The following is a 27,984-nucleotide window of genomic DNA, read 5'->3' as shown; positions in this document are numbered from 1 at the left end:
CACATGAGCTAAACTAAACAGAGAATATGCAAGGGGTTTGTAGTTCAATGTTCGAATTCCTCTTCTCCAATATCTATTGTATCAAAATCAAGCAGAGAAGATAACCGCATACTCGCCGGACTTTGACAAATCTTCCATCTCTTTTGTGCCCTCGCTCTCATCCCAAATCTTCTTGTCCTCACAATGCCCATATAACCAACTACACAGTAAAAAGTAGAAGAAGTTTACCACACTCATAGCAGTAAGAAGCCAATAGTAATAATCATAGTGAGCCCTGTTGAGGTCACTTGAAATCCAGCTCACACCATATTTTTTGGTCACATCATCCAAAATGCTCACAACCAAACTCCCGACCAAGCTCCCAAATCCAAACCCAAGTGACAAAAGAGCCACTGCAATACTGGACATGCTCTTTGGGAACTGAGAGTAGTAGAATTCTAGCTGCCCAATTGCATTCAAAGCCTCTGCAAGTCCAGTGAGGCAGTGCTGTAGCACTAGCCAATTGGCAGACATGCTCACTACACCCTTTGGATTGCTCAGAAAACCCTCCTGAATTGCTGTTTTTCTTCTCTGCCTCTCAACCTCTGCTGCAGCAGCTGTGGCCAAACAAGAGATTACTAGTCCTGCCCCAATTCTTTGCTTGAAGCTAAACCCACGCGGCCTTTTTGTGTACTTGGATACCAATGGGACTAGTATCCGGTCATAGATGGCCACCCATACTGTCAGGGTGAGAATGCCAAACAAGGAAAACGAGGCTGCTGGGATTTCGATTTTGCCCAGGAAATGCCTGTCCATGGTGTTTGCTAGGAGCACAGGGAATGAGTGCTGGGCAATCGTCGCCCCGATCATAATGCCACTAGACCAAATGGGCAGGATTCTGATCAGTGCTTTCAGCTCTTCTACTTGCCTAACAGTGCACAGACTCCACGGATCTTTGGCCAACCCATCAGGGCCTATGTCCTTCTCAGGGCTTCTGATCATGCAAGCCTTATTTAGGTACCTTAGATGAGCCAAAAATATTCAAATTAGACCAAGTGGATGAGAAAAGTTAGGGAAATTAATATCAGGAAAGGTTAAGGATTTGATCCGTTCCTATGTGATCAAAAGACACTAAGTTATTGACACCAAACTTAAGCCAACATTATTGTATGAGCCGGTTTCATATGTGATAGTTCTCTTGCGACATGTATGTGTGACATTAAAGATCATTTATAACAGGTTCATATAAAAGTTCCTCCTCAAATATGGGTTTCATTTGTTTTGGTTTTTATGTACAATATAACATAAAGGATCATAGCTAAGCCTAAGTTCCATAAGCTTATACTTCTAAAATAAACATGATTATGCAATCTATGTTCATGTACCTTAAATTATCCGTTGGAGTGACAAACTTTGAACCTTTGGGACTATACCATGCATCAAAGTTCTTTGGTGGCAATGCCAAGTGCCTGTTTTTCCAAGCTGCCGCAATCGCTTGAACAAGGCCAGCAGACAAGTTCTTGTTTGGAGGCACCTTAACATAAAGGGAAAATCCCAAGAGAAACAGAAGACCGGACAATAACATGAGGCCTACAGGAACTCCAAAACCCACAACCCAACCAAACTGAACTTGAACATAAACTATCACTGTCACTGCAAACATGACTGAGACTCCAACTGAAGCATAGTACCAATTGAAGAAGCTCTGCAAAACCCTTTCGTTCTTGGGGCTGTCTGGCTTGTCCAGCTGGTCTGCTCCAAAGGCTAGTGAGCATGGCTTGATCCCTCCAGATCCAATGGACATGAGACCGAATGAGGCAAACAGAAGCATCACTTGGCCTGTGTTTGCTGAGATGCATTTTTCTTTTGATGGGTCGTCACAATGGACTGGTCTTGCTTGTGGAAATACTGCTGTTAGCCATAGCAAAATCTCCCCCTGCAAATAATTTCATAAATCTCTGAAGCCTAAAGTCAAATAAGCACATTCTGATCATTTGTATGTGACAAGTAGGCACAAAAATACTAATTGTATGGAGAAGTTGAGCAAATTTGCTTACAAGTAGGCTGACAACTGTTCCCAATGTGATCACACGAAAGCGACCCAAGTAAGAATCGGAGAGAAAAGCCCCGATGATAGGCGTGAAGCTCGACATGGCTGACCACAAGAACAAGATGCTAGCTCCGGTGGCGTTCTCCATGTGATATTCAGATGTCAAGTACAAGATCATATTTGCATGAAGCCCATAGCTTGCAACCTTTTCCAATGCCTCGTTTGCTGCACGTATGAAATTCACATAAACTTTTGGTTCTCAAAGTACAAATACATTATACATATATACAGAAGCACTCAAGCGCTAACCCGTCCATAAGTTAATATCAAATACTTAACAAGGGATGTCACATACAGATTATACAAGGCATGGTTCTAAGGCCACCCTTCTTGCTTGTGACCAGTTGGGCGGGCTTGCTTTGCTCTGAAGAGAGCTCCATCTCTGCAACCATCGGATTGGTCTCAGAATGAATGTATGATCAAAGAATGCAGTTAAGAGAGATGGACAGGCAGATTTAAAGCTTTGACAAAGACAACAGCAACTAAGCAATCATCATCATAAATCATTGTTACTATTTAAAAAAACCAAAAAACAAATCATTTTCACTATATTTTGTTTTCTGCCACGGCATCTTCCAGTTTGGATTGCACTATGCAAAAGATGGCCTTAAATAATGTTAATTTAGTTTTCAATATTTTCCCGACGCTACAAAATTACAAAATTGTCGCATAGAGTTTATCATCACCAAAGAGAATAATAGAGCAGTATTTTGAGCAGCTGCAGCAACATCAGCATGCTATAATTCTCGATCTGATCTTTCTGTGACCACAAATACAAAATTGATATAACCGTGGATGGTTTCGAGGTCGGACCAAATTAATTTGTTTCAAGACATTTTAATTGGTCAACTATCGTTTGTCTACGTGCACATACAACTGAGCAGAATCCGACTGCAAATAATAATTTGAAATAACCTACATCACTGTCGCAGAATGCTGGCTCAAGATGAAAACAAGCCGCTAATTACAATTTTTGCTGTGCCTTTTCATCACTAATAATTTGAAATAACCTAGATTACTGTTGATCATGATTATTAATGTGTCTTTACATAATTTTATATGCATAGATGTAAACAAGGTAGTTGTTAAATACATTTTCATGGGAATATTTGTATCACTTTCTGTATGCATGATCCACTAAAGTGAAGTACTTTTGAGTGTGAAAGTGTGAAAATAATATATATATATATACACATTAAACTTGAAGGCGTGTAGCTTTGTTTTTTTCACCCTTTGTTTTCAGTCAAGCGCTACTTTGAGTTCGGTGATCAACATTTAAGTTAAACAAAGGGTGCAAACGGGTCTAGCCCCCAGTGAAAAAAGAATCTTCACGGCATCATAGTTGTGTGTGTGTGAGAGAAATCCCATTCTCCTATAGTTTAGACTATTGTTTGTACTAAATAAATAAATAAATAAATAAAAGGGTATATGTAAATTTCAGTTGATTTATAACAGTAACTATTTGTCAAAGGAAGACCTGCTTTGTACCAGTAAAGATTGTTGCACATAAGCAGGCCCTTGAAGAATCCGAATTAGTAACTTTCCTTTGTTCCTCTGTCTCTTGACCATTTTATTATATGTGAAGCACTTTTTCAACTTTCAAGTGCTTTTCAACTCTGAAGCACTTCAACTTAAAAAAACTACTAGAAGCTTGTGAGGACTGGTATGATCTGATGTCACTAGCTAATTGCAGGCAACCAAACCAACCCTAAGCTGATGATCCCCATCCATCAGATTCATTATTCTGTCAAATTTTCAAATCTGAAGACTATAATTCTCGAGCTGATCCTTCTGTGGCCACAATTCCTTGGGCATTAAGGAAATTATTTTTAGATGACGGGTGCCAAACCACTTGGTTAAAATTACTAAACAAAGTTACTTCAGCAACTATGTCTTAAAGTGATTGAGTTTCAATTTGGCTTCCTGGAATTTTCTCAAAGACAAGCTGGAAATCAAATTTAATTTTAATTCAAATACACAAACCATTTGTAGATTCATTTCTCGAAGCATAAAACTCATTGGATTGACATCTGTGTAAGTCTATACATTTTATGCTCAGCAAGTTTTACTGATGTGCTTCAAAGGAAAATATAAGAAAAAACACATGATGTGCTAAATCAAGCTGATGAGTAGACAACCGCATACTCGCCGGACTTGATCGACAATTTTTCCATCTCTTCCATCTCTTTCATGCCTTCTTCTTCCTCATCCCAATTATTTTTGTCTTCACAAGGCCCATATAACCAACCACACAGTAAAAAGTAGAAGACATTTACCACATTCAAAACAGTAAGAAGCCAATAGTAATAATCATAGTGACCCTTGTTGAGGTTTTTTGAAACCCAACTCACACCATCTTTTTTGGTCACATCATCCACAATGTTCACAACCAAACTCCCAAGCAAGCTCCCAAATGCACCCCCAAATGACAAAAGAGCCATTGCAATACTGGACATGCTCTTTGGGAACTGAGAGTAGTAGAATTCTAGCTGCCCAATTGAATTCAAAGCCTCTGAAAGTCCAGACAGGCAGTACTGTAGCACCAACCACATGGCAGACATGCTCACTATACCCCCTGGGTTGCTCAGAAAACCCGCCTCAATTGCTATCTTTCTTCTCTGCCTTGCAACCTCTGCTGCCACAGCTGTGGCCAAACAAGAGATTACTAGTCCTGCCCCTATTCTTTGCTTGAAGGTAAACCCACGCGGTCTTTTTGTGTACTTGGCCACCAACGGGACTAGTATCCGGTCGTAGATGGCCACCCATATTACCAGGGTGAGAACGGCAAACGTGGAAAGGGAGGCTGCTGGGATTTGGATTTTGCCCAGGATGTGCCTGTCCATGGCGTTTGCTTGGAGCACAGCGAATGAGTGTTGGGTGGTCGTCATCGCTATTATAATGCCAGTAGACCAAATGGGCAGGATTCTGATCAGTGCTTTCAGCTCTTGTACTTGTCTTACAGTGCACAAACTCCATGGATCGTTGGCCAACCCATCAGAAGCTATGTCCTGCTCAGGACTTCTGATCATGCAAGCCTTATTTAGGCACCTTAAAAAAAGGAGCCAAAGATTTGCAAATTAGACTAAGTCGATGAGAGAGGCCAGACAAATTAATATCAGGATAGGTTAAGAATTTGATTCGTGCCGATGTAATCAAAAGAAATGAAGTCATTGACAGCAAACTTAAGCCACAAGTAATATTATTGTATGAGTCGATTATATGCATGATATTTCTCTGGTGACACGTATGTCGAAAATATAAAGATCATTTACGACGTGTGCATATAAAATATCATAGCTAAGCCTTAGTAATATACTATATAGTATTTTAACATGATCATGTACCTTAAATTATCCGTTGGAGTGGCAAACTTTGAACTTTTGATACAATGCCATGCATCAAAATTCTTTGGTGACACTGGCAACGCCAAGTGTCTGTTTTTCCAAGCAGCCGCAATCACTTGAACAAGGCCAGCAGACAAGTTCTTGTTTGGAGGCACTTTAACATAAAGGGAAGATCCCAAGAAAAATAGAAGAGCGGACAAGAACATGAGGCCTACAGGAATCCCAAAACCCACAACCCAACCAAATTGCGTTTGAACATAAATTATGGCTGTCACTGAAAACATGACAAAGACTCCAACTGAAGCATAGTACCAATTGAAGAAGCTCTGTAAAACCCTTTCATTCTTGGGGTTGTCTGGCTTGTCCATCTGGTCTGCTCCAAAGGCCATTGAGCATGGCTTGATCGCACCAGATCCAATCGACTGGAGACCAAATGATGCAAGCAGAAGCATCAGTTGGGCTGTGTTTGCTGAGACACATTTTTCTTTTAATGGGTTGTTGCAATGGACTGGTCTTGCATGTGGAATTATTGCTGTTGACCATAACATAGTCGTCCCCTGCAAATAATTTCATAAATCTGGTATAAAAAAAAAAATTACTAATTGTATGGAGAAGTTGAGCAAATTTTCTTACAAGCAGGCTAACAACTGATCCCCATGCGATAGTACAAAAGCGACCCAAGTGAGAATCGGAGAGAAAAGCCCCGACGATAGGCGTAAAGTTCGATATGGCTGACCACAAGAACAAGATACTAGCTCCGGTGGCGGCATCCATGTTATATTCATATAACAAGTACAAGATCATATTTGCATGAAGCCCAATGCTTGCAACCCTTTCCAATGCCTCGTTTGCTGCACGTATGAAATTCACATAAACTTTTGCTTCTCAAAGTAGAAATACATATATACTCAAGCGCTAATTCGTGAGTAAGTTAATATCAAACACTTTTAACAGGAGATTTCACATACAGATGATACAAGGCATGGTTCTAAGGCCACCCCTCTTGCTTGTGACCAGTTGGGTGGACGTGCTTTGCTCTGAAGAGAGCTCCATCTCTTCAACTGCAACCATCGGATTGGTCTCGGAATGAATGTATGATCAAAGAGTGCAGTTAAGAGAGATGGAGGTTCAGATTTAAAGCTTTGCTCAATACATGATCTTAAATCATCACAATGCAAAAGATGGCCTTAAATAACGTTTATATTGTTTTCTTGTTTTTTTTTTCCCTGACGCGCTACATAATTACAAAATTATCACATAAGGCTGTAGTGATCGATCTGATCTTTCTCTGGCCGCAATTTGAAAACAGATATAACTGTGGAAGGTTTCGTCGATCAACTTAAGGTTAACAAATTAATTTGTTTCTAGACATATATATTTTAATGGCCAACGATCTTATTTGTCTGCATGCATACACAAATAATGCAACTAGAAATCCGACTACGTACACATAATAAGAGATGGTTCGAGATGAAAACAAGTGATGTATAACAGATGGAAGGTTAAACAATGATGATTCATTTCATTGTATGTTTTATGATTCACCGTATTTCGAATATTTTCTATTTGTGGTATTAATTATATTTAAGTTAAAGGGGGGGTGAATTTATATTAATCAATCTTTAGAGACTATACATTTAATAAAGAGGATGAATATGGAGATACATTCTGCCATATTTTCCTAACTGCAAAAGTGCCAAGTTCAGTCCCACAAAATGAGAAAATGAAAAGGAAGTAATTCAGTAGCATCTAACATCAAAACACAAAACCCAACTCAGAAATGCCAGCAGCTTCTTCAACCCAAGGAAGACTCAAGTTCAGTTTGCCCTCGGACCACTCGATAGCCACCTCAGCACCGTTCAAATAACATTTCTTTGGACATCCACTTGAGTAGGCCAAGAAATTGCCTCCTCCTTTAACCTTCATCTTGGCACTAAACTCACCCTCACTTTCGTACTCCAACTCTTGGACGGTTCCTCCACTGTTGAACATGTTTGTAAGTCCAATTGGCGCGAATTTGATGCTATCGCTGAGCTTTTGGACTGGCACAAAGGTGAAAAGCTCGAACGAAGACGGCTGGAGAGTGCTTTGAATTGCAGCAGATTTTGGAGTCACAAGGCGCAGCTCATCAGCCTGGTTGAGATAGACCAGGTACTCTTCAGCCTTGCCCAAATAGGCTGCTTCTATGTTTTGATCCCATTCAATATCAGAAACATGCACTGAACAAAAGATTGGCTTGTAGCAATCTGGATAGCCTTTGATCCTGTGCTCCTTGGGGTCCCAACCAGCCCCTTGGCAGTTGAACCCTCCAATCACTCCACCATACTATGAAACAAGTATAAAAAAAAATCAAAACATTTAACGATCGAATGTGGGAAAGGACATAAACAAGCAAGCCAACAAAGATATACCAAACTTAAGTAACATTTGAGTGGCACAATATACCTTGTTCAAGTTCCAAATTTTGAGAGCAGTCTTGTTGTCAAATAAAGGGTTTTTGAAGAGGCAGTCCCTTGTTGGAAGGGCAAAGTTCTGGCACTTGGGAATGGTACCATCTGGGTGAACAAGCTTCTTTATGAGATCGAAATCATGGCTACCGACGTAGTCACTTAAATACACTGGACCTCCACAGATAGCCCTGGATCCAGCATGATATTTGGCACACAGATGGTCTGATTGGAACATATCCCAATCAGGGACTATCATCTGACCCATCCACATGCTGTTGTAGGAACAGTGGATCATATGCACACCTTGTAACCAGTAAACTCCCATAGGATCTCCACTTGGATCCTGGAACCAAAAATCATCTCCTGCAAGTTGCAAAAACAGTATAATCCATGAATGATCTCATTAAGAATTTCATGTGGTACTTTTAAAATGAAAATATAGGTTGTACACAAGACTAAGACCAATTTATTTAGACTTTCTTACCAGCTCTTCCCATAGAGATTTGCCTTGTCCCAAGGAAGAAGAAGTCATTGCATTGTTGCATGCTAGAAATAAGCCCACTCCCATTGAAGTTCTTCACAAGAGAATCACTCAGCCCCTTGTAATAAGCCTTTGCAAGCTCCACACGGCCTCCATATTCCTCGGACACATATTCAAGAGTCTGCGTGAAAAATTCATATGAACAAATAAAGCGTTCACAATTAATTTGATTATCAATACAAGACAACACAGAGCAGAAATCAAAATGGTGATGTGTAGAAGACTTACATGAATAACATCCACTTTGACTCCTGTGATACCAACTCCGGAAAGGTACGAGTGCATAGAGTCATATAAAAGATTAGCATGGTCCGGATGAACAAGTCCCATCCCACCCTCAACGACTTTATCCACAGCGAGATCATTCATCGTCCCGTCAAGTCCAGGAGAGACAATGCAGGGAGTGACCTTTGCATTGAGGTGGGTTGCACCTGGCTTAACACCAGACCAGGCACCACAAAGAGCATGCCACACATATATATCATCCAAACCCTTAAACTTGGTTCTCAAGTCACTTGTGAAAGCCTTAAGCCCATAGCTTTCAGCCCCGCAAGGACTTCTTTCACAGCCATTATTAGAAACACTGCTTTCTTCTCCACCAAGTAACTCATTCAACTCCTGATTCAACTTCTGAATTTTCCTTTCAAACTCGGATAAGTCAGTGACTCCAGATTGAATGGCCTTGTCACGGGCCTTCTCAGCATGCTCTAGTTCAACTGCTTTGCCTATCAACATCTTTGGCCTTTTCGGATCAAATGAAGGAGCGTTGGGACCCAACATGCATCCACCTTTGTAGTTCTTGAACTTCTTGCACTCATCAAGCCTGTGAAGCCTAGCAGTCATTTGACTCCCACAGAGAACTAAATTTTTCGCGTCCTCACTTGGATCCTGATCATCATCAAAATTGATGCTTTGCCAGCCATCATCAACGATGAGAAAGCGAGGAGATACACCGCCTTCAGCAAATTCATTGATACCATGCCAGATACCAACAGGTTCTACAGTTAAGTAGAAGGAATCCCAAGTGCACCAACCAAATTTGTCAACAAGATTTGGGACTGTTTTCTCTTCCAACAGCCTAAAAGTATCGAGATGGACCCTAATAGCACTAAAGGCCTCTTTCATCAAGTTGTAGGGATTGTCAGAAGCATGGATATAAGCAATGGCATCGAAATTCGATGCTTTCACTTGGGTAGAACCACTCTCAGCACAGATCATGACATGGCCATCAGTGCCAGGTTGAAGAGCAGACCTAAAAGAGCCATCAACAATGGGGATGATTATGACATAGGACTTTATTTCAGGGACATCAAAAAGAACCCATTGGGTCTCCAGTTGCACATTTGACCCAGAGTTTCCCACCCACATGGTAGACCACCATGTCTTGAACCTAAAGATGCTAAGAAAATCCCTGCCGCTAAATCTGCCCAAGGAGTTTATCAACCTATCCGAAGGCTCCTCCTTGTTGAATCCAAGGAACCCTCCCTTGTGGGACAAGGCACCGACACGGTGGAGCAGAGGAAGTGGAACATCATCAGACGGCTGGCAGATTGAGTAAAAGGGATTCAAAGTGACATTGCTTGGAACTTCAGAGAGCAATGGAACTCCTCTAACACTAAGATTTCCATTAGAAAGATCAAAGTATTGTTCCAAACTCTCGGGTTGGGACACGATGAGGATTGAATTTAAAGAATCATTTGGAGGTGCCATGAGCAGAGAACAGAGACAAAACAGAGGATTACAAAAAGTTCTGAAACTCAAAGATAGCAAACAGAAGGCCTTGGTTTGAAGGTGGAGGATAAGAAAAACCAGAAAGCATTATATAGAATGCAGAGGGTCGATAGTTTTGAAGTCATATCTTCGGTATCAAGGAAAAACGAAATCTGAACGTTGAAAATGAAAATATTCTGTAGTTTGATTACGTTCTGGAAATATATGATCTTGGTCTCCTACAATGTCTCTGCTGTAAATCTGGAAGGCATAATCTTCGATTACACTATCTTCCTATACTGAGACAAGATGAGACAGAATCAAAGAAACATATGAAGATAAAGACATAATAAGCTCAGAGTCAGAATTGGTAAGCAGAATCTTTAATGCACTTGACTAATATGGAAGATATAAAAAGAGAGGTGATCAAGGAGAAGATGGGCTTAGAAAGAAAGTAATTATGACACTTCGTTATAAACATTCGAACATGGATGAACAAAGAAAGCAAGTAATTATGACAAAAAGAGGATTGGATTTGAGATTGACAAAGCAAAAAAGGCAAGTAATGAATGAGCTTTGGAAGAGTGATTTGTAATGAGTGCTGCTAAACGAAATCCTAAAATTAACTGAGTATACCTTATGATCTAAGTACACCCTAATATTTTAATTAAAATGTAAAATTAACTAAGTACATCCTATTTAACTACCAAAAATACCCCTGATACACCCTAATACAATCTATCACACAACACCCTAATTCCAATCCTAAATCAGGTTTCTCTTTTTACATAAATTCATTCCCTCTTTTCAAATTTTGGATTTGCATCAAAATCTTTAATTTCATGAGCTACAATGCGAGTAGATTTGCTGACTCTTTCAATTCAAAGCTTCATCATCTTACTTCTCTTTTCAAAGGTGTTTTAGTGCACATGCACACAAGAAACAAACTGAATTATAAGGAAATCAAAGTGTGCATAATTTTAATTTCCAATAAGACAATAAAATAATATTTTATTTGTTTATTTTTCTTTATGCTGCTATTTGCCTTTCTTGGAGATCTGTGCATTGAAGTTTCTCTTTCATAATTCTCCTATTTCTCAGCTGTGCATACTCTCCCATAACCCATTACAGGTTTGCCTTCACTTTAACTCACGAGACAAACCGTTTCAATATTCATGGCTCTGTTATCCTTTTTCAAATCAATGATTTTCATCAAGATTGGTGGGCAAAGAAGCGGGGTCAAACTCAAAGGATCCTTTCGGAACACCATCTCATTCATCATCAGTCATCTTGAACGACGGAATTCAATAAGAAAGTCTATATAGCTCATTGGGTGGTACTTGAAACAAGATCCTTGTACTAAAACAGACTGACAAAACCTTTTACTGGAACCAAGCAATACGAAAATTTCTCTAAGTTTGATTAGGGTTGAATATGGTGAGTATGGTGTACTTATTAAACTTGTATTTGTTTTACAATTCAATATATCTTTTTTGATCATTTTATATTAGAGTAAATTAGTAATTCAATAAATAGTTTGATAGTATGGTGTACTCAGTTAATTTTAAGGTTCGTTTAGCAACACTCTTTGTAATTTGGTTTGCACCGAAAGAAATGGTGATATGGCAAATTGCTGTGCACGTATTTGTGTTTACTTTCTCTGTTTCATTAATCACATGAAAAACAAACCAACTGGTGGTTTGCTTCCTAGAAAGTAGAACATGGGTAAATTGCTATGCACGTCTTTAGAATAGTTTGTGCAACATATATTTGAGTTGGGTAACCTCATCATCAGATTGACTTGGGAATTTCTTTTATTCTCTGTGCAAACTCAGTCTCTGTACAACTCTACAACAAAACGCATTACAATTCTCAGTGTTCTACATCTGATATGTCTTTATTTTGGCTAAAGCAATATATATTTTCCATGAAATGCTCCCTGACAAAGAAGAAATATTGCAAAGAATTTTTTTTTTTTTTTTAATAAAATAAAAAATAATCTATCTTCAGCTGCTCTTCCAGCCAAATATATTTCCGTCCACCAAAGTTACCAAGTCCTTTTCTTAGCTCAGCCCCCATGCCTGCAAACCGGCATATATTTTTACTGTTAGTTTTTTCTTTAAAAAAAAAAGGGCAAAACCATGGAAATTATCCCAGTAATTCTTGCAGATTAATATTAAGAAGAAAAAGTTATTTACCCGGATTCGGCCATCAGAAGTTCCAGTGACCAAAACTTCCTCATTGGCATCAAGAGCCAAGCAAAGAACCTTACAATTGGTACCAGTTTGTAGGGTGTCTATTCTGTTCTGCTTCTCCCTGTCCCATATTTCCACACTTCCTCCTTTACCTCCCAAATAAATTAGTTCTGAGCTTATGGCCATTGTCCGCACTTCTAATGTAGTTGGCAGAAATCCAACCATACTGAAGTTTGCAGCATTCCAAATCTTGACATATACATAAGAATTAAACAGTTCAGTGACAAATAATTTTGATTTTTATATATATTTATATGATTTTTATGCTTCATAAACTCATTTTCTTGAGAGTTTCTTTAAGACAGTCCTATCATGTATACAAGAGACAAATAATTTTGCACGGTATTAGATACTGTTACGAAAGGTACCTTCACGGCTGCTCCATCCGCAGAAGAACTGGCTGCATATATAAGTCCACTGTGAACTTGAATGGCATGGATAGGATTTGCTTTCGAAAGTAATTTCCGAGTGCCATTTTGAATGGTACTGAGTGTTCCTGTGGCCAAATCAATCTCCTGAGAGTTTCACAAGTATGATTATCAGCACATTGAGCGAAACAAACTATTAGCTGGGTTTAAACTACTATAACACTATAAAAAAAATTTACCTGAATACCACTGTCATGGCATCCGCAATACAATTTCCCATGTACTAGAGCGAAGCACTTTACATGTTTACTTGAATTTAACAATTTGGATCCTCCATTCCATGAATGAACCTGGTAGCGAATAGCATGCAAACCATTAGTTGCAAGTTCATGGTTTTTCTTGCTTCTAAGCAAACCATTAGTTTCGTTGAGTACCTTGATACCATTACTTTGTGGAATGAAGCAAGCAAGGGTATTGGTGACGGCTATACTATGAACTTGATCCTTCATATCATGTACGTGTACACAATAAATTGCTTCATTGCTAATAGACCATACCTGCAGTTCAAGAGAAGAAACTTTAGTCTGAAAGTTCTGCAACTGATAAAGACACAAGAAGTATCAAGATTTAGACCATACCCTTGTAGTTCTATCAAGTGAACCACTGTATAGAGTCTCCCCGGATTGCAAAATTGCCAAGCTAGTAACTGCCTTTGTGTGTTCTCGAATTTCTTGGATTAGATGAAGTACGCTGCCTTTACCTGTCCACACCTTCAGAATTTGGAAAGCGAAAGCAATCAAGAAAAATTTACATGGAACCATATATGTAAGAATCTGCAAGAACAAGAAATTTACACTTGTTGGTTGAGTTACCTTTATAGTTCCATCTGAATGCCCCGAAAATATTTTATCCTTGAAGCAAACTAATGAAAGAACCTCTCCATTCTCACTGCAATCTACCTGAACTAATTCTTTATGATCCCACAGTTCCTGTTGTCAAACATGAACATATAATTTTGTCATGACCCTTCTTCTTTCTGGAACAAGGTATATAGCATACAAAGGTTGTAATCAACTTACTGCGCTAGAGTCTTGCCCCTCAGAAAATAGTTTTAGCATTTGAAATGCCAAGGGAGTGGATCTCTTAAGCTCTCTCAGGCCTTTTACGATATCCTTTATTGAAGAAGTTACCTCACTAATCCCTTCTGTAATTCACAACATCAAGAATATTTAACTCGTCCCAAATTTAGAAATTTTTATAAGTAAACTTTCATACAATTAACAGAAGCTTTCAATTTCCCCATTCAAATCCAAGGATGACCTGTTCTTACCAGGATCATGGATGAAGCTGTTCAACGCCAGCATAGAGAGGGCTTTGTCTTCAGTGTCCTTGGCAGACTTGAATATCGATATGAAACGTTTGAGCAAGCAGACCCGGGCTGCTTCACGTATTCCTGTGTCTGGAAGAACATCAAGCATGTGTGCGAGCCATGTGGCTGACACAAAACATGCTGAACATAATTCTGCATATCTGCTCTTCAAGCCTTCTGCCAACGCCTCAAAAAGTAGACCAAACTCATGGCTTGCTAAAACCAATGCCATTTTTCTTTCCCAATTATTAGCCGCCTTCTCTTCCTCCTTTTGATGTCAACCAGAGAAGGACATTGTTCAGGAAATGGATTCATGAAGATGATCGAGTTGCCAAAACTAAGGAAATAAAAAAAGCTAAAGCAATGCAGTGCAAATTTTTATATAAGTCTCACAAGAGTTTCATCTTCTCCAGAAAAGTTGCTAAGTTGATCCATTCGCATACTACTTTTGTAACTTTTGTCAAGGCCAGCACGTTTGAGAAGGAAAGCCCTGGTAAGAGGCTTTCCAGAAGTGGTGAACCTCCCTTGCAGCGACATAATTGTCTCAGCAGCAGCAATTTGAGCAGCAGGGAACTCCACATTTCTGAGACATGAGATGAGAACGTCTATTGCCTCTTCACGGTATATGCTCATTTTTCTCGGCTCTGCCTGCAAACCAACCCAGTAATTGTTAACTGACAATCACTAGTACAACCAAATAGTCAATGCAGGTAGCTACTTAAATGCAACATGACTTCCTGCAATTAACAATCCAACAATCAATTCAAGGAAAGATTTCATGAAGTTCTAGAATAGAAGAAAGACAGAGTTCCAAACCAGAAGATCAAGTTGAAGTAGTAGGCCAGCCACAATAGGACACTGGTCTTGAAGTGCTGTCTGAAGATAAATAAGGAGGGTGTGCATTGTGCTGAGAGGACCTTCATCCTTTATAATATGCAGGATTTGTTCATTGAATGTCCTTCTGTCTAACACAAAGATTTATGTTTGTCATGCCGGCTCGAGTCCAAGAGTCATTGAAGATTTGGATAAACACAAACAAACTTGAAATGTAAATATACCTGTTTAACTTAACTAACTCGGAGAAAAAGTGAACAATCTCAAACCGTTCTCTATCATTTGCACCCATAAAGCTATCCAAAACAGGAGCCAACTCAGCTTTATCAGCTATTGTGTTCCTGCACTTTCCATCCTGTTGCATACATCTCAATAAGATCCCAACTGCTGCAATCCTCTCTTCTACCGATTCAGATTCCAAACTGCTAATGATTCTTTCAAGTGCTTTTTCAGAAACCACAGTATTAACAATTGAGGAGGCAATGCCCTCTCCACTGCCACCAAGAATCAGCCCGAGTAAAACCACTGCAGCTGTTCTTGGCTTTAGACACATGTTAAGCAAATCATTATCTTCCTTCCTAATAACCATTAAGAGAGAGTCCACCATGTCCAGCTCAATTAGATTAGGGATGGAATGCCTTAACAGATATATCAAGACCACAGCCTCCTTCAACCCCTTATTGAAAAGAGTCACGATACATTCGACATCAGAGTCAACCCGTGTCAGTGTCTGGATCACAGCATTGTCTCTTGACCCGAGCTCAGACAGTAGAAAAACTGCAGCTGACAACACACTGGAATCAACAGAATTGAAAAGAACCTCCACGAAACCATTAATAACGGGAGGTTTTGTGAGCAAACTCTGAATATCCCATTCCACATTTGCTTCCTGCCAGAATCGCTCGATTCGAAGAACAGCCAGTTCAGACTCCTTGAGAATTTCTGACATACAAAGGTTGGTAATTGAATGTCTTAACTCTCCAACTGCACCATCAAGGCTGGCTTGGCTTATAACACTGTCAGGAGAAGTTAAAGGCATTATGGACTTAACAACTGGGTCAACCACCGGGCTTGTATTCTGCGATAGGTTTAAGACTGCACAAGCAGGGTTCTGTTCTTGCCAGCTTGCAATAAGACGTTTGAGCACATAGTTGGTTTTAGGCAGTTGGGTGCTCTGCAGATTCTGGCGGGTAATTGGGCATGTTGAGTTCCCTCTTTCAATCCATTCTTGGATCGCTTTTCGCTCATATGTCTGGCCGGTCTCAAGTGTCACAGGATCATCAAAAAGGGTGCTAGTTATGGGACACACAAAGTCCTTGGGAGGTGTATTTTTTCCACCACCAGCAGAGGTGCTATCAGAGTCTGCCATGAACCGATCTGGAGAACTAATAAACAAGAAGAAATCCAAATCCAAAATATTACAAAACGAAAATAGACAATGTGATATGCTAATGTGTGGCGTTTGTCAATACCAAGTACTCAAAATAAGGTTTGATTGATGGGTACATACCAACTTGACTCTGCAGAAATGGGCTGCTTTAGCTTTTGAATTTGGCTCTTTGTAGCCTCAAACAGCTCCATTTCTCTGTTGTTTTCCTATAAAACTCAACAAGGCAAAACACTGAAATCAAAACAAAAAACGCAGCAGCATAGGTATTATCAGACCAAAGCTGGAGGTTCTTTTTCTTGTTAGCATCGAACTATTACCTCAATTTCAGCTTCAGAATCCAATGAAGAAGAAGAAGAACCAACTGAGTTGTCCTCCAGCGAAGATTCTGATTCAGAATCTGAATTTACATTGGCCGACGCTTCCAACCTCCAGGAAGATTCTTCCTGGACCGTCAGGATATTATTAAGATAAACTCTTTGAGGATAAGCTGGTGGTGGAGACTTGGGTTTTCTTCCCCTGCTGCTGCTGAACAATTCAACTGATGCTTCTGCTTCAGCCCATATTGGCTGCCAAGGTCCAAGAAAATCTTCAGCACGTAGAGAACGGTCAAACTGAACACATGTTACACGTTCACTCCCAAAGTCATGTATCAAAATCCGCAGACACTGTTAAGTATGTCCCAAACTTCCTAATCCCATTGCTTTTTTTATTATGAACCCTTTATATAATTATGTAACAAAATTGAAATAATACCTAACATTCTTTTGAAACGTTCCAAAGAATCCAATTAACTGAAGGGTTTTCACAACATATCCTATTGAGATGGACGATAATATACTAGACTCACACACTAGAATCTTTCATGATGTAACAATTGCTCCAAACCATTAGATATAGATCTTTTGCGATCAAGATATATATCTTAAGATAGCATATAATATGCTGAAAATAGTAGGTGTGAGTTAATATATTTAGAACAGTCCTCTTTATTTATATGATAAAGTGACCTACCTAGGTATAATTGAGCAGGACAAATTGCATTTAGCTTTGATTAATGCATGATAAACAGTCTGGAACCCATGGGAGTTTGGTGACTCGAATCTCACAATAAAATAAATTAGAGCCCTAATAACAATAATTAGGGTTTATATAATGAGGTTTTTGCAATAAGACAAACCTTCTTTTTGTATACCTCTTGCCACCAGCTGGCAGATGCAACAACGTTCATGTAAACAAAAAAAGAAAAAAAAAAGTATACCACAAAATACCACATGTAGCTGCCCTCTCATTTTTCATTGGTTTGACAAAGTCAAAATAATCTACCTAGGAAAAACTCACTAGTTTAAACGCTTAAAAAAAAAAAAAAAAAAAAAAGGTTTTAGTGAGCAGAGGCCAAAGATCCAGAAGAAGAAATACCAAGTTTGAAGATCAGTCAACATAAAATACCAATAATAATGAACCAAAATAATTAAAAGTTGAAAGAAAATAAATTTATTACATTATACCGTCCGTTTTCAAATCTGGGTTCCTCTGTTTTGATCCCCTGTTCATCATCTCCGTACTTGACTTGATCAACCCTCTCAATCCTCTTCAACATCACTGTGGGTGGATCAATCAGTCGACTTGCATCTTTATTTTCCAAAACTTGTTTGAAGTAATTACTAAAAACCCTGCAATTCTCATCAAGAACTTTCTCATAATTGCTCTCCAGCTCCTTCAGCTCTGAAGTCTGTCCCCCGCTCATCTTCGACAAAGATTTCGAGCATGGAAAAACGATAGACATGTCGGATATGGAACAGTCGTCGTTTTCATAACTAACGTTTGTTGACAACGTGGGTAAAATTTGTGTTCTTTGCTCATTGTACCAATGAAGAACCGGGAGGAGGTGGACTAGAAAGAGCTCTTCGAAAAGTACAGGGGCGAGTTCGGTTCGAGCGAATGAAGGGTCAGTGTGGAAGATGTCGAGGAGGCTGAGAGCCGCTTCGATGGGGCGGCGGTAGAGGCCGTAGATGAGGGAGAGGAGGAGAGAAGAGAAGGGGTTCAAGGGGTTCTTGAGGAGGAGCTTTTCAGAGAGGCTGAGAGAGGAGGCTCGAATGGCGGGGCTGGTGGAGGAGATGGTGTTCTCTAGGGTCTCCGCGGCGAGGTTTAGAGGGTTGAGGGCGGCTTGGGAGGTAGAGGAGGGGAATTTGCGGCGGAGAGTGGAGAATAGGTGGCGGCGGAGCTCGGGTTGGGAGAGTGTTTCGGATACAAATGCGGCGGTGTGGCGGAGAATTTGGGAGGAGGAGGTGGTGGTGGTCATGGTGGTGGTCAGTTATTACCACTCATGGTAGTGTATGGTTATGAAAATGTTTTCGGAAGCCCTGGTTTGGGCTTTACTTGTTTTAAACGGAAATACCAGTTTTTTAATATTAGTGGCGGGAATTGCCCTTGGACGGCCCTTTTTAAGCAGATACAAGCTAAAGTGGGAGGGACATATTGGTCATTTGACGCAGTATTTTCAACGGTTGCGAAATGCTGCGGCAAATGTAACCCATTTGAGTAAACTTTGGGCACAGTCACAATACAGTAGGATGCCTGTATAAATATAAATATAATATGCCGCCCTGGCCGGCTTGACTGTTTATTATATCCTCAAAGCCAAGCATTTCGATTTCTTGTGAAAGGGTAACAAAGATGGCCTAATTAATCTTCTTCTTCTTCCATTTGTCACTGGTTTTCCTATTGAAAAATAAACAATTTTCGACACGTGGGATTCGTTGTGCGGCCGAAATTTGGCTACCATCTGCTGCAGACTGCAGGTTATTGGATTGAAGAATTCTGAATTTTTGAAAAATTTGAAACTTGGTAGGAAGGTACCTTGGTAGGAAGTAACTCTAAGATGAGACAGACACATTCAAGAAAATGTATTTTGCATAATTAGCTCATAAGGGAAAGGAAATGGATAAAATCTCTAGGCACAAACAACAAACTAAACAAAACAAATTCAGTTTTAAATATAAATTATTCAAATTTTAACAAATCAATAGAAATATATGGTGTGTGTGTGTGTGTGTGTGTAGCTATGAAGACAGCAAGGAAATGAATCTAAGCACAACATCAACTGCATTTTGAGCAGCCAAAGATGCAAAGGTGTTGGCTTCATTGGAGAGAGAGGAGCCTCCACCAGCCAAATCAGAGAGAGCTCTAATTACAATAAAGGGCTTCTTCTGTTGGTGACAGACCAAAGCCACTGCAGCACTTTCCATGTCAATGGAAGTGGCATTGAATTTGGAGTTCAAGAATTCTCTGTATGCTCTGTTGTCAACAAACACACTTGCACTTATGCCCCTTTTGACCCTCACCACAATGGGTGCTCTTGGCAGACAAGTTGTATTCACACAACCCCCCAACTTCAAATCCTGTGTTTCAAAATTAATTCCAAATTATTAAAACACCAACAAAAGAAATATATATATAAAGAAAATTTGTGGGTTTGTTGGTGCCAATTACCTCTAGGTCCTTGGCAACTGCAAAAAACTTAGGGTTGACTGGAACCCAGAAGGCATGTTGCCTAACTTCAGGAGTGCCATGAACTGGGAAGACCTCTTCTGGTTGATACCATACATTGTTCAGAAGATTGGGAACAGACTTGCCATTTCTGGTTTCGTTGTTGAAATCAGAAAATTTTATGTGACCAACTTTTCTTGTGTAATCTCCAAATGATTCTAAGGACAACTCATTACCGGGCCCATCTCCAAACCTCTGCATGCATTCAAGTGGCAATGGAAAATATAAAAACTAGAGAATATATAAGATTTGGTGTGGCAAATGTTATTATATTTCATCTTCTTCACTGAAACTTAAAAGGTTAGTTATGTATTGTAAGTGGTAATGTATGAGCCAGCCAAAGGGTGTGGATTTAGAACAACCTATCAATTTATCCAATCATTGGAAGGATTTAAAAATTCGAATTTAAAAGAAAAGGGGGGTTCTTTGATTCTTTCATACTAGCTTAATTCCCAGAGAAAATAAAGATTCAATATTTTCTGATCTAGATTACATTGTCCTTGTTTATGAAAACCAGAAGGGACATGGAAGAAAAAGGAAGTAGAAATTTTTATACCTGCCAATTCCAAAGGCCTGTATGAGCCCAAAATTGAGGGATAGTAACATCTCCAATTTGGAGTTGAGGATCTGCATTTCCTGCAATTCCATAGTGCACAACACCTTTCACCTTGAACAGGCTTAGCAGTAATTGAGTTGAGATACCTGCATTAAGCTAGTCATAGGTTTCTAAACCAGTTATGTGATGCATCATTAACCAAAGAAACCAAAGTAAAACAGGTTCTGCATGAACATACCATGCTCAATCCTGTCATAACAATTATAACACTTTCGTCTTCCAACCGTCCAATTCGAAACCTTCTTCCTGTAAAATTCAGTATATAGAAGCTGTTGCAAGTCATTTTCTTTCAGTGCAATCAGTGTATTGAGAGAGTACAATGTGAAAAATACAAAAAAACAACAACAAAAGAACTCATGCCTTCATCAGAGAAACTTTTTTACCAAGAAAACCAAACCAAGGAATTTAGACTTAAAGGATATGTTTATGTACCAGAAAAATCTAAGTAGGGAAGCTTCTGATCAGCCACAAAGCTTGTGGATTGAAGAAGAGGGTTCAGCTCAAAGAAATTTGGCACCACAATTCCCAAATATGGACCCTTTTTATTTAACATATCAATCTTTCTCATGGTAGTGTGGGAAACTGCACCATAGGCTATGCTGCTAATCCCCAAAAAAACCAATACAAGAAAAACCATTAACTCCATCCTCAAATGGCTCCCCATCTCCCTCTAAACTCTAAATAATCCCCAAAACTCGATGACCCTTTGCAAGGCTGCAGTGCCCAGTGGTGGAAATATTTATAATCTATGAAACAAAGCATGTGAGGTTTGAATCAAGTAATGTGAAAACAACTAACTTAGAAAAGTATCAAGGATGAATATTCTTATTAGTATTTGTCTATGTAGGAAGGTCAACACAAGGAATCTTATAGTACATTGATGAATGCGTGAAGTCAAAACAAAAAAAATAAATAATTGGAATCAGATTGGACTGATTAATCAAACAACTCACACCTCACACCAAACTATAGGAGGTCATTATGTGGCATGTATCATGGAACCATCCATAGATTGAGTTGATTAGTCCATAGATCGTGTCAATTAGTCTATTAAACAACTTATTAAGCTGAATGGTACCAATTTTTTTATACTTGTGACATAGTTTTAAGATCTGACTTTTCGAATTCGGTTTGAAAGGTCTAGCTGTTATCTTAGTTTTCATCTTAGTACAATTTGTTAAGGCAAGTTGGAATTAGATTAAACTAAGTACTACCAAGAAATGAATTGATCTAATTGGAAAAACAATGATTATGGTTTGTTTTTTCTGTTGAAGACTATTCAAATGTTTTGCTTGAACAACTCTCTCTTCCTCTCTCATCTCGTCTTCTTCATTCCCAAAAACCACATGGACAGACTGAGGAGGTTACGTTACGTAACGTTATATTGCAACTAGACTACGATGAAGTCAACTGGTGGAAAATATTGAACCGATTGGGCCGGTATGCATATAGATGAGCTCATCTATGTTCATAGCCAGCCCAAAGCTACTGTAAATGCCCAAGTGGGCTTTGTCAACCGATCCAATCCCATTCTAAATAAGAATGTTTGGCTTGTGATTTCAAAATTATTATTATTATATTTGGATTGATACACTTAACATTTTCAGAACTATGTTTTAAAAAAAATGTGATTTTTTTTTCCATGAATTGCGTGGTTTGGAAAATGCACTCATTATTTATTAGGGGTGGGCATCAAAACTGGAATATCGAAACCATTTCGAAATCGTGCCAATCTCTTGCCGTCTCATTTGGTGTTTAAGTGTAAACGAGATGATACCGTGTTATCCTGTTACTGTTTGGCACGACATCGGCTCTAGATTTGTGATCCCATTTGATGTCATACTGTACCGAATAGTACCAGGTAAATAATGAACCCCAATTTCAAATTCCTCCTCTCCCATGAACATTTCGACTCCAACTTTGTTTCCTCCGTCTTCCTTCTCTTCTGCTTTCCTTCCCTTTGTTCTTATCTTTTCTTCTCTCTCTCTCTCTCTCTCTCTCTCTCTCTCTCTCTCTCTCTCTCTCTCTCTCTCTCTCTCTCTCTCTCTCCAAAGTGTATAAAATATAAAACCGGTGGAAAAGGAAAGCCCCAAAGTGTATAAACAAACTCTTGAAGCTTGATTGTTTGCAAATTGTATCAGGCTTGATTTATAAAAATTGCAAGATTTCTGAATTTTTGCAGGATTTTTTATGGTATCAACATTGATACCGAATCATACCGGTCCAATTTGGGCCCGATATAGTTTGAACGTGTTCTCAAAAACTCTCATCCCGTGTCATCCCATCCCGATTTCCCTATCCGGAATTGACATCGGGAGGACCTTCATCCCGTGTCATCCCGTATTGTGCCCACCCCTATTATTTATACAATTACAGTCAATAAAATTCATGTATTATAATGAGATTCTGAAAGTTGTGTGTATATAGAGAAAATTCATGTTTGTGCAAAGAAACCAAAATATGTCACATTAACTGTGAGTACTCACTATAAGAGTTCGACCCATGAATCTAAAAGGATAAGCCTTCTAACCCTACAGTTTGAAGCGTTTATTCATATTAGGATTATTACCACTTATAGTCCCCCATGGTTTTCAAATTCATTCATCATTGAGGAAAATTTTTGAAATTCGTTAAATTTAAGAACATGTGAGAAAAAACAAATGCATGCAAGCCAAGTCATATCAGATTAAGATTATTACCACTTTTAATCCCCCATGGTTTTCAAATTCATTCATCACTTAAGAAAATGCGAACCAACGTACACATGCAAGCCAAGTCATATCATTCATGCCAACTAAGTGATGTTGCATCCCACCATTTGATGGATGACACGTCTCAAATCATGAAGATGCTGTAGAATTATAGTTCGATAGAATTGACATGGGGTCACAAGATGTTGGGACAAATGGGTTAATTTGTGTACCTTAGCTAGCGCGATTCTTTGGGATGCTCTTAGCCAGCATCTCGATAGCTAGCTAGGTCTTTTTCTGGCTTTTCCTCTTCGAATAATATCTTACATCAAATTGATACACGTGTGCTGAATAAGATTCAATCAAAGCTACATTTAAAATGACTAATGGTACTCATACTAATTAATTAATACCAAAGAATATACAAGAACAGCTAGCTAGCATTGTTGTAGCATCCAAAATAGAAGATTTATAGATAAATTAAACTTAATAAAAATTAGGGAGTTTAAGGACTTCCTAATCCCAAATAGAAGCACACATGCATGCATACGTGGGATACATACGTACGTACGTATGTATACGTACATACAGAGATTTAAATTACTATTGTATAGCATCATGAGCAATCAGCCTTTTGATTTTAGCAGAGTGACTGCTCATGATGTTATATCATTAATTTCCATGAAGCTCGATTTCGATTGATATAGATATAGCTAGAGTGTGCTATCTAGCTAGCTATGGCGTTCATTAATTTACTGGAAACCTCCGCCAAGAGCTGGAGCCCAATAGTCTGCTCCGTTGTCGCTCCCAACTTGGAGGGTACATGAAACTGGAACCAAACACAACCCCCTACTCCTCAGGTCCTTCTTTGCCTCTTCATCAGCATCCTGACAAGTTTTTAACCAGCAAAACAGATTAATTAATCAGCTTAATTCATTAAAATTACGTCCCGTTTTATATAATCGAAAGATCGTGAAGAAATTAAAGGAGAATGTTGTTGTATCAAGCATGCATATTGTCGGAGTACCTGCTCGGGAGCTCCTTTCCTCTTCATGCAATGGTCATTGAGCAGCTAATCAGAACAATAATGCAAAAGCATTAGCAATTTAATTAGCATTTGACTAGCTAGTTTGACTTGATTAAGCTTTAAAGCTGAGCATGGCATATTGCTGCTTTACACAATACTGAAAAAAGCAAAGTGCCCCTTTGAGGATGTAAAGCATATGTGTATATAAATACCTGACCAGGGTCTTCAGGAAACATACAATTCCTCTCCCCATGAACCTAATTAACAAAACAAATTCTGATTAGGTTAAGATAATGAATCAAGTAATGACTAATAATTAATAATCTTGCACGTGGGAGAAGAGAGAGGAAGAGATGGAGGTATTGCTTTGGGAAGAGAGAAATGAATAGGTTAATTTGTATGTTGTTTTTGTTTATAACTTACTGCAGACTGTGGCTGCTGCCGCATGTTTCCTGATCCACTGCCCAAGTAAGGTAAGCTGAGGGCCTGCATCCAAGGGGGAAAAGAGAAGCCATGAAGTGAAGACACGTATGAAAGCCGTATATTTTTACAAGTTCAAAAAACTAGAGAGAGAGAGAGAGAGAGAGAGAGAATATAAATTGAAAGGAACAATTTGAAGAGAATGGAACTTTAACGGTGTGAGTGTCTCTGGGTGCCAGCCCCAATTGCAAGTACCAACCCATGGTTGTCTGCAAAAGGTTAGAGAGAGAGAGAGAGAGAGAGAGAGAGAGAGATCACCTCAATTTGACTCTGAAGGAATCTGATGTACCCAATAGCTTCTAACAAGACAGAGGCTGTGTCAGTCTGCAAAAGAGATAAAAAGCCACACCACAACCCTCCAAAGTCATACCATGTCTTCTTTAATGCTTAAAGGTTAAAGGAAACCCTTCATTCCAACTAGTAAATTACTAAAATAGGAACCAAAAAAAAAAGTTCCAGGCTTTTCGTGCTGAAATTATTTAAGGAGAGTTCTCTTAATGGGTTTTTTTTTTTCATACCAAGAATTGTACTTAATGTAGTATATTATTCCATTTTTAACTATATATTAGCTTAATTAACTTTATTTTGAAGGCTTTTTAGCTGCATAAGATAGAGGGGTAGAGCTAGCATACCTTCCCAAATGGGGAAACTAGCTGATGAAGGGCTGTAATTCTGTCACCTAATTTCTCCTTCCTCACCTGAATGCACACAGAAGATATATAAATAAGAGGTGGATATAAATGCAGGTCTCTTGTGGTTAAGATAAGAGGGGATAAATAGATAAAAGAATCATTATGATTGATCAGAAATAGACATTCAAGAAAGACAAGTATATACTTCCACCTACAGTTACAGATGTTTTTGTGTTTGTGTGTGTGTCTTGGTGTGAAAGATATGTGAGAGAGAGAGAGAGAGAGAGAGAGAGAGAGAGAGAGAGGTTTCTGTAATCTGTCGTCTGATGATCAGTTAGAGACGTCACCTTGAAGGTTGGCGTTGAAGAAGGTTGAACTCTTGCTCTCTTCAGCGCCCCACCACCATTTGCAGTGCTGTTACACTTTAGAGAGAGAAAAAAGAAAACCAAAAGGAAATATAATAAATTAAGAATCGTGATTGGCTTGTGTTGATTAATTAGCATATAAAATTATATAACTAGATTTTATAAATAAAATAACTATGAATAAATTTATGGCTAATTTAGAGTGCGAAAAAGGAAGCTGATTCATTCCTCCAAGTTAATGTGATTCTAGAAATGGGATTAATTTAATGTTGAGAAGGCCTTTACATTAATCCCAAAAATAACAAAAAATTTGAGAAGAGAAAACCATCTCATAAATCATAATTCCTTTTGATGACTCCCTAAATCTTTCATACACTTAACTCATCCGCATTAATTCATGCATTTAAAAAACCTATTTAAATCTGAAATAAAAAAGAAAGAATTTTCGAAACCCTAGGAAATCAAGAATATGTGATTTTATTTTATTTTTCATATCAAGAATATGGACTCTCTCTGATCTCTCTCTTAATTACCTGGTCAGAGGATCGATGTGGTGGAGGATGCCTCACATCTGACTTGCTAGAAAAATCCAACATGCTGGTGTTGAAACTCGTCACACAAGAAGACTTAGGAGAGGATGAGGCAGAAGCAGTTGATTGCATAATTTGAGACAAAGCCGCCGACTGAAAATCTTGATGATGTTGGTGATCATTAACCCCTTGCTGGTGTCCGTACACAAAGCTGCCGCATCCCGAGCTTTCTTGCTTCACATCAGCAGCAGGAGCATTTGGAGCCTGCGTGCTACTTAATATTTGCTCGTCCCAATTCTCCAGCTTATTCTTTGCTTGATGAAATTGCCTCATGAGAGCCCCCTTCTCATCTTCGCCTACCAATCCACCCCTGACAGTTGAAAAACAAATCAAACCCCGATCCACTAATAATAAGCTAACCTTGAACTAATTAACAAAATGTTATCTAAATAACAAAAACGATATTCATTTGTCTTCAAGCATATGATATAAAGACCATGCATGCAGGCAGCCATGTAAGAGAGAGAGAGAGAGAGAGAGAGAGAGAGAGAGAGAGAGAGAGAGAGATAATTAATTACAAGAGGAGTTGGCTCCAAGACTCTGGAAGCTCCTGGATGTTATCGTCAATATGCCAAGAAGGAAAAGGAAGTCCTGAAGAAGTTGTTGATGGAGAAGAGGAAGTGTTTGGTACGAACTGTGGAATGAAAAAAGAAGGAGGAGGAGGAGGAGGAGGCAAGAAAGGAGAAGTAACAGATGGCTGGGTTGGTGGCCTCATGCTATTGATACTCCACCAGTTAGGGTTTCCGGCCATCATTTGTTGCACCGGTGAGCTCTGCAAATTAACACCTCTATTCATGCCTCTTATTATCTTCTGATTCTGAACGAGAGCTGAGTTATAGGCTAGCTAGCGAGCTTCCTTTTGTTCTCTTTTTGTTGGTTTCTCTAATATATATCGATCTCAGCTGGCTCCCTTGGCTTCTCTTTTTTGGTCTTTTGCTGAAGCTCCCAAAACAAGTCTTTGTAGAAACTTTGAGAGGTCCTCCTGCACTGGATTAAGTAGTACTAGGGGGAAAACCCAGGTCCGGTTTTTAAGAGAATTTGAATAATTATGGAGTTTTGAGAACCTTTGTCTTTGTTGTTTCCTTCTCTCTCTCCTCTCTCTTTTTTTCTCTAGCTAGCTCATTTCTTTATTACTCTGATCTGCTTTTTTTCTTTCTTCCCTTTCTTTTATGTTTTTCTTTTCCTTCTTTGCTTTTTCTCTGCTTTTGCTTTTTCTCAAAGTGGGACAGAAAAGGTGGTAGCAATTCCAATTAATTAAATAAACGAAAAATTGGATCTCACTAGGGTGACTGTGAGTGCACAAGTTTTCTCTCCATCCCATCAACTCAACTGGCATCTGCTGCTAAGGTTATATAAGTATGAAGACAAGGACATAGTGGTATATTTACTGTCTGTTGTAGGTGAATGATTATCGATGTAATTAACCTAACAATAAAACGTAACAAAAAATTTGAGAAAACTAACGGGGATGACTTTAATAATTAATTGTTGAGGGATGAACTAATTAATAGACTTAATTGATCTGCTAAATGATAAGAAATGCTGAGTATTAATTCATTGCATGTCGAGTCATTTATCAATCAATACAGAGAAATATCCATCTAGAGATGGCCACTTTATTTCGAGTCACTCTTAGATTTCTTGATTGTTATGTATCTAGTTTAGAAATATATTTTCCTTGTTGATTT

At 38.9% G+C, this 27,984-nt stretch overlaps 6 protein-coding genes across 6 annotated transcripts; all 6 read right to left on the bottom strand.

Moving 5' to 3' along the window:
• On the bottom strand, nucleotides 88-2,470 carry LOC18770596 (protein NRT1/ PTR FAMILY 1.2). The gene is made up of 4 exons (XM_007204798.2): nucleotides 2,385-2,470; nucleotides 2,037-2,254; nucleotides 1,365-1,915; nucleotides 88-1,000 (listed from the first exon to the last, which is right to left on the bottom strand). The coding sequence occupies exons 1-4, from the start codon at nucleotides 2,467-2,469 to the stop codon at nucleotides 88-90; spliced, it is 1,767 nt and encodes a 588-aa protein (XP_007204860.1). The 5' UTR covers nucleotide 2,470.
• Nucleotides 4,207-6,673, bottom strand: LOC18770406 (protein NRT1/ PTR FAMILY 1.1). The gene is made up of 4 exons (XM_007203502.2): nucleotides 6,402-6,673; nucleotides 6,067-6,284; nucleotides 5,434-5,990; nucleotides 4,207-5,137 (listed from the first exon to the last, which is right to left on the bottom strand). The coding sequence occupies exons 1-4, from the start codon at nucleotides 6,502-6,504 to the stop codon at nucleotides 4,207-4,209; spliced, it is 1,809 nt and encodes a 602-aa protein (XP_007203564.2). The 5' UTR covers nucleotides 6,505-6,673.
• LOC18771684 (stachyose synthase) lies at nucleotides 7,189-10,134 on the bottom strand. Its single transcript, XM_007203311.1, has 4 exons — nucleotides 8,653-10,134; nucleotides 8,368-8,545; nucleotides 7,879-8,246; nucleotides 7,189-7,758 (listed from the first exon to the last, which is right to left on the bottom strand). Exons 1-4 carry the CDS (start codon nucleotides 10,132-10,134, stop codon nucleotides 7,189-7,191), a joined length of 2,598 nt encoding a protein of 865 aa, XP_007203373.1.
• Nucleotides 11,910-18,803, bottom strand: LOC18771534 (putative E3 ubiquitin-protein ligase LIN). The gene is made up of 15 exons (XM_020569354.1): nucleotides 17,849-18,803; nucleotides 16,668-16,916; nucleotides 16,471-16,556; nucleotides 15,185-16,345; nucleotides 14,943-15,087; nucleotides 14,520-14,774; nucleotides 14,088-14,394; nucleotides 13,837-13,961; nucleotides 13,630-13,746; nucleotides 13,396-13,527; nucleotides 13,192-13,314; nucleotides 12,997-13,107; nucleotides 12,758-12,904; nucleotides 12,333-12,578; nucleotides 11,910-12,215 (listed from the first exon to the last, which is right to left on the bottom strand). The coding sequence occupies exons 1-15, from the start codon at nucleotides 18,647-18,649 to the stop codon at nucleotides 12,198-12,200; spliced, it is 4,023 nt and encodes a 1,340-aa protein (XP_020424943.1). The 5' UTR covers nucleotides 18,650-18,803; the 3' UTR covers nucleotides 11,910-12,197.
• On the bottom strand, nucleotides 19,126-21,204 carry LOC18771373 (bark storage protein A). Its single transcript, XM_007204460.2, has 5 exons — nucleotides 20,945-21,204; nucleotides 20,691-20,758; nucleotides 20,453-20,608; nucleotides 19,840-20,091; nucleotides 19,126-19,748 (listed from the first exon to the last, which is right to left on the bottom strand). Exons 1-5 carry the CDS (start codon nucleotides 21,174-21,176, stop codon nucleotides 19,410-19,412), a joined length of 1,047 nt encoding a protein of 348 aa, XP_007204522.1. The 5' UTR covers nucleotides 21,177-21,204; the 3' UTR covers nucleotides 19,126-19,409.
• On the bottom strand, nucleotides 23,557-27,602 carry LOC18769105 (transcription factor bHLH68). The gene is made up of 9 exons (XM_007204295.2): nucleotides 26,815-27,602; nucleotides 26,240-26,606; nucleotides 25,689-25,763; nucleotides 25,342-25,407; nucleotides 24,968-25,033; nucleotides 24,653-24,715; nucleotides 24,442-24,486; nucleotides 24,230-24,274; nucleotides 23,557-24,089 (listed from the first exon to the last, which is right to left on the bottom strand). Exons 1-9 carry the CDS (start codon nucleotides 27,090-27,092, stop codon nucleotides 23,955-23,957), a joined length of 1,140 nt encoding a protein of 379 aa, XP_007204357.1. The 5' UTR covers nucleotides 27,093-27,602; the 3' UTR covers nucleotides 23,557-23,954.

This window comes from Prunus persica, chromosome G7 (genome assembly GCF_000346465.2).
Source record: "Prunus persica cultivar Lovell chromosome G7, Prunus_persica_NCBIv2, whole genome shotgun sequence".
In the NCBI taxonomy this organism is placed as follows: Eukaryota; Viridiplantae; Streptophyta; class Magnoliopsida; order Rosales; family Rosaceae; genus Prunus; species Prunus persica.
The sequence above is the reverse complement of the archived record's forward strand: the minus strand, read 5'-3'. Positions and strand labels throughout refer to the sequence as shown.